Source organism: Etheostoma spectabile, chromosome 24 (genome assembly GCF_008692095.1).
Source record: "Etheostoma spectabile isolate EspeVRDwgs_2016 chromosome 24, UIUC_Espe_1.0, whole genome shotgun sequence".
In the NCBI taxonomy this organism is placed as follows: domain Eukaryota; kingdom Metazoa; phylum Chordata; class Actinopteri; order Perciformes; family Percidae; genus Etheostoma; species Etheostoma spectabile.
In genome coordinates this window covers 9,332,286-9,339,005 of record NC_045756.1, presented here as the reverse complement: position 1 = coordinate 9,339,005, position 6,720 = coordinate 9,332,286, and the positions used below count along the sequence as shown (strand labels likewise).

Here is a 6,720-nt window from a genome sequence, read left to right as displayed (position 1 = left end):
ATAGACCACACACACACACACACACACACACACACACACACACACACACACAACACACACACCACACACACCACACAACCACACACACCACACACACACACCCACCCACACATCACTGTGCTCTAAAGACCCCACCCTTTGTGGATAAGACTGGGTCCAAGAGCCAGAGAGTCAGACAAATTGGAGGAGAGCCGTGTTAGGTTGACTCTGTGTTTGTCTCTAGGATATCCGATGTATAAAATGGATTCACACACTCACATCTGAGATTTTGATACTAATTGAATGAACCCTGAGATGGAGCCGGATTTAGCCAACACAGGAGGGTTGGATCAGTAAAAGTGAAGGGTTTCCTCCACCTCTCAGCTCTCATCCTTCAGTACTCTCCAGAAACATGCTCAAGAGTTCCACATTTGATAAAAATAAACACGCTTCCCTCCAGACCCCCCCCTCCAGCCGGTGGTCTGTCCCCGTCCTCTGTCTCTGTGTTGGCGTTCTAACCTCCGTCCCCATGCCCGTCCTCTGTCTCTGTGTTGGCGCAGAGACTCGGCGCAGACTATCTGTCCAATCAGAGTTTTCTGTTGACGACTAAAACTACTTCTGATCGTACACATGTTCCACCAGAACAACTTCCTTCCTGAGACTATTCAGCAGAGACACCGTGGCGCCGTCCGTCTTCATGTTCTGACTGCTCTGTCTTTTTATGTTGTTTAAATAAAAGACAAAAGAAACTATGAAACATTCCACCTTAAAAGCTGCAGGTAGGTGCCAGCTGTCTTGTTATAACATGTCAGAATTCTAACATTCACATGATAACGTGAAACTGATGTTTTTCTTCTTGGACGTGGCGGCTCTACGCCTTCATAGTACGGAGAAGGTTGCAGAGATTAAGAAATACAGAGAGCCTGTAAATGGGTAATAGCACCTTAAACCAGGTTATGTCTGTTTAATATGTTACACAGGTCAGAGGAGGTCAGAGTGGGTGGGATCAACGGAGAGAGGCAGCAGAGAGGGACAGGAACTGATGTCTCATTCAAAATAAAAGCCTGTTTTAAATGTTGTATTTCAAGTATCAAACTCAACTTCACTAAGAGCCACGTTGGAAAATGACAATCACACCAAGGGCCAGACATGTTTATCGACATTTTATTTTAAAAAGTCATATGTCTGGCTGTAATATTGCATGTCTCATACACTCTTATCACAGTTTGATTGACATGAAGTCCTAACAAAGTCAGACAAAAAAAGTTCCTTACCCATCAGAGATTACATTTATAAAAGCAGGCTGCCACACAGCTGACTCCCAGCCTCTGGTTCTTTAGTGTCGCGTAACGTTTCCTGTATTTTTGGTAGATGTAATTGGACTATATTTATATGGAGCTTTTCTAGTCTTGCCTGTCCCCAGAAGACACTGTAAAAACATCTCACTATCTGCTAGCTGCCTGTCTCCTGAACACAATGTAAAAACATTTTTTTTGTCAATTTTAAGTCTTTTTTTCCGTTTATTTTAATGCTTTTGACTTTTTTTTATTTAATTCTTTTTTATTTAAAAATTTTTTAATCTTTTTTTGGTGCTTTGGATGTTGTTCTTCTCAAAATGGCAAACGCAAAAGAACATCAAAAAACATCAAACGCGTTATAAAAAAGACGAATATAAGGGCAAAAGAAAAAATAGGAAAAAAGTCAAATATGATAATTAGATTTTTTTTCAAATGTTTTAATGCTTTGTGACCTTTATTGACGGTTGTGACATTGTTAAAAAGGTTTTTCCCCAAGTAAACAGATTCTTTCTTTCCGAGGCTTTCTTGTCCTTCGTTTTATTTTGAAAGTCTTGACAGGCGGAAGTCCGGTACATTCAGACTAGCTTGATCTTTTGCACTTGGAAGATGTCTGCGGAGAAGGAAGGAGATACTTTGTGCTTCTTTATCAACGGGAAAAAGGTACGTTTATCAAAGTCATTAAGTTTTATGCCTATTTGTGGGATTTCGGTAACTCATAACCCTTTGGGTGGCAACCAGTAACGTTTTAGTCTATTTCACGAAACTAGTCAAAGAAGTTTGAAGTTTGTAATGGGCAAGTTCAATCGGAAACATCTGTTGATATCGTAGATGTTTTCCTCGGAACGGCTTGGAGTTTATTGGCTGTGTCCCAGCAGGTGATAGCCAATCAGCGGAGGCTGTAAACTCGAGGCAAAGCGCCTGCACACACAGGGAACAACACCACCACCACCACCGTTACCGTGTTGTTGCAGCTGGACGTAGCCCCGGTGTCGCAGTAAAAACGGTGACCCTTTAGATTTAGTGAGGGGCAGCAACCTGAGTCTTGAACCAAATGGGGGTTTTATCCAGGGGCACGTTCAGTCTCAAAACGGTACACACACACACCCACACACCCACACACATATACACATATACACATACACACGTATACACACAACCACACACATATACAGATACACACGTATACACTCAACCACACACATATACACACGTATACACACAACCACACACATACACAGACAGACAGACAGGCAGACCCATGCACACATACACAGACACACACAGAGACAGACACAGTCACACACAGAGACAGACACAGACACCCACACACATATACACATACACACGTATACACACACCCACACACATGTACACATACACACGTATACACTCAACCACACAGGCACACACACAGACAGACACATACACACACACACACAGACACACACACACACACAAACAACACACACACACAAAACACCACCACACACAACACACACAGCACACCAGACAGACAGACAGGACCATGCCAACACACACGCAGACAAACACATGCACACACACAAAGACAGACGCATGCACACACACGCACACGCACGCACACACACACACACATTTGCAGACGGAAGAATACACACGCAGATGGACTCATGTACGCATACAGACACACACAGACAGACAGACAGATGTATGCCACACACACACACACACACACACACACACACACACACACACACACACACACACACCACAGACACACACACACACACACACCACACCACACACACACACACAGACAGACAGACAGACAGACAGACAGACAGACAGACAGAGATACACTTGCACACACACACACACACACTCAGATAAATGTGTAGCAGAGTTAATGATTCAACCTGCCATTAAAAGGGAACTTCTCATTGAGCTGGTAGCTTCCAGGAGACAGGTTTTACTGCAGCATGAGCGCCACCTGCTGGTGCTATCCTGCAGCCTGAGGGTCGGTTCACACACACACCTCCACCAGGCGGTCTGAGCCTGCTTCAGGGGAGCTGGAGCTCGTCATGGTGACGGATGGGATTGGGAAACACTCTTCTGCTATTTAGCCGAATTAAAGGCTGGGATAGCCAACAAAGAGCACACACACACACACACACACACACACACACACACACACACACACATTTAAATACTTTTTTTAGGATCTAGAGGCATCGCAAGAAAAAAGATCTAAATACAGCGGACAAGGTGACAGGTCTACACAGCTCATATACTTTTCCAGGTCGTTCCATTTAGAATACTCCAGGGGTGTACGTCTCAGAAAATGTCACGATTCAATATTCATTTTCAATTAAAAAAAAGATTCTTGATTAAAACGATTCACAGACCGTATGCAAATGTGGTTCCTTTTCCCCATGTATGTATTCATATCCTTATAATTCATGTGGATTTGTTATGTTAACATCCTGTTAGGATGTGTGATGTATGTAAGCTACAAGGACCTTGAATTTCCCCTTGGTGATTATTAAAGATCTATCTACCATCTGATTGCAGTAATAAAAACAATATGAATTGTTTTTTTTGAATTCTATGAATTGATTTTGAATCGGTAGAGCTTGAACTGCGATTGAAATACAAATTTATTTTAACACATGAAGGATAAGCGACGCAGCTCCGTCTCCATATTGGCATGCCAAATTATGATTATTATTAATAATCAGTCTGTCAGAACTGAATGTAGAAGTTCATACAACGGAGGTCCTGTCATTCTCCACAGAATAACTCTTATAATAAGTCTCTGTTTTTTTAAGTGTGTTTTTAGTGGTAGTCTGTAGTTTTCTTTCTTTCTTCTTGTACTTTTTCTAGTGCAACACTAACAAACCAGGAAGTAACCTGTGACCTGTCTCTCCAGGTGACGGTGAGCCATGCGGACCCAGAAACCACGCTGCTGTCCTTCCTCCGAGAGGAGCGTATCCTTCATCGGCTTCAAATCCATCCTCACAAATATTGATGGAATAAATAATGGCACGGTTTCCCCGGTAACGGCCTTGACTCTGACTTCAGTCAGGTTAACAGGGACCAAGTCTGCCTGCGGGGGCGGAGGCTGCGGGGCGTGCACCGTCATGGTGTCGCGCTACCGGCCCGCCACCAAGACCATCACGTATCCTTGACCAAGTCCCACTTCTCTTAGGTCATACGTCATATGTCTTCTTCTGTGGTGTTTCCATGCTCTCTGCAGGATGTTCCCGTTTCCTTGACGTCCCATCAGACACTACTCGGCCAACGCCTGCCTGCTGCCGCTCTGCCAGCTGCACGGGGCCGCCGTCACCACGGTGGAGGGCGTGGGCAGCACCCGGACCAGGATCCACCCGGTGCAGGTCGCTGCCTGCGTCCTACATTTGATTCGATGCTTTCGATGCTTTATGTTCAAGGGATTTTGCCTCGTTGTCAAATGTCAGAAAACCTCGGAAAAGTGGCGCAAATCAGTTTTTACAAAACCTGGAACTGACTGAGTTGTCCGGACGAGAAATGACTTTTCTCTTTCGCTCGTCTTTTCCGTCTCCGACTCTCGGAGGTCTGCATCCGTCCCCGCTTGTCTTGCTTTTTTTGCTGCTTTTGTGCAATGTTTTTATCATTTTTCTCAATATTTTTTGTCCCTTTTTTCAACATTTCAACTGATTTTTTTTCAATTCTTTTGACTCTTTGCTAATGTTTAAGACATATTTTTTGACATTTTTGCTCCTTTTGACCTTTCCTTTCAATGTCTTGTTGCCTTTTTCAAAGATTTGAACCATGGGTCGATGCGTAGAGTTACTAACCTCTATATAACGGCGCACGCTCTGCCAGCTGAGCTACCCGGGCGCCAGGTTTTTGATGTTTTTGTTACTTTTTGTGTGTTAAACCGTAACCAACCGCAGCTTGCCAAAGAAGAAATGTGTGTCTTTCACGGCGTTTCTGTGTGTGTAGGAGCGGCTAGCCAAGGCTCACGGCTCCCAGTGCGGCTTCTGCTCCCCGGGGATGGTGATGTCGGTCTACACGCTGCTGAGGAACCGGCCCCAGCCCACCATGGACGACATCACACTCGCCCTGCAGGGTCAGTCTGCTTCTCGTCACATCAGTCCATCTGACATACAGAGGGCGGAGTCTAGGAACTAATATACATCACTAGGTTACATGTTGATATGACGCATACACACACACACTCTCTCACACACACACACTCTCATACACACACATATACACACACACACTCTCATACACACATACACTCTCTCACACAGACACACTCTCACACTCCCTTACACACACACGCACATACATATACACACTCTCTCAGGCACATACACACACTCTCTCACACTCTCAGACAGACACACACACACACACACACACACACACACATACACATACACACTCTCACACAGACACACTCTATCACACTTTTTTACACAGACAGACACACACACTCTCATACACACACATACATACACACTCTCTCACACTTTCTTACACAAACACACTCTCTCAAACTCTTACACACACACACACACATACACCTGCACACTCTCTCTCGCCCAGACACACACTCTCTCACACTCTCACACAGACACACACCGTCTCACACTCTCATACAGACACACACTCTCTCTCTCTGACACAGACACACACTCTCTTACACACACACATACACACACACACTGTCTCTCGCACAGACACACTCTCTCACACTTTCTTACACAGACACACACATACACACTCTCACTCTTCCACAGACTCTCTCTCTCTCTCACACACACACACTTGGTTAATGTGTGTGTTGTTTCCAGGTAATCTGTGTCGCTGTACTGGGTACCGACCCATCGTTGACGGCTGCAGGACCTTCTGTCAGGTATAGAGCTGAGGAGATATCAACCAATCAGATTGGTTATTGACTTTGTCTGCGTCTGTGCGTACGACTGGTTGTTGTCACAATGCGTGAGTTTCACATCTCATAGCGAAGACAAGGAAAACAGTAACGGACACAGCACAACGGCTTCAACGCGCGAAACGTGATAATTGCTGCACTCTATCCCAACAGGAAGCAGACTGTTGCCAAGCCAACGGCGCCGGAGGCTGCTGCCGCGACGGAGAGGAAACTCTCGAGGAAACCCAGCGTGTGAGCTTTCTTTGCTAGTCATCAGGATCGTTCCTACTGCTCTGAGACACCAATCAAGACTAAATAAATGACACGTGTGTGTGTGTGTGTGTGTGTGTGTGTGTGTGTCTGAGTGACCTGCAACAGATCCAAATCTTGGTTGAGATATGATCAGCGGATGCAGGATGCCTTTGAACTTTATATCTGGACCTCAACGCAAAGCGAGAGAACAGAGTTTAGACAAACCAGGGACAATCAATATGTCACACCACAGATCCAGTCTCTGAGACCTGAACCTGACCCATTTTAGAA

General features: G+C 44.9%; 1 protein-coding gene across 1 annotated transcript in view; it reads left to right on the top strand.

The window, feature by feature from the left end:
- Positions 1–1,835: 1,835 nt before the first annotated feature.
- The window catches only part of aox6 (aldehyde oxidase 6), a gene marked incomplete in the record, with an annotated part of 18,571 nt that continues 13,686 nt past the window's right edge, over positions 1,836–6,720 (top strand). The window contains 7 exon segments of the mRNA XM_032506482.1: positions 1,836–1,937; positions 4,186–4,243; positions 4,338–4,434; positions 4,543–4,651; positions 5,241–5,367; positions 6,101–6,162; positions 6,352–6,429. Of these exon segments, the coding sequence (XP_032362373.1) occupies positions 1,884–1,937; positions 4,186–4,243; positions 4,338–4,434; positions 4,543–4,651; positions 5,241–5,367; positions 6,101–6,162; positions 6,352–6,429 (585 nt within the window).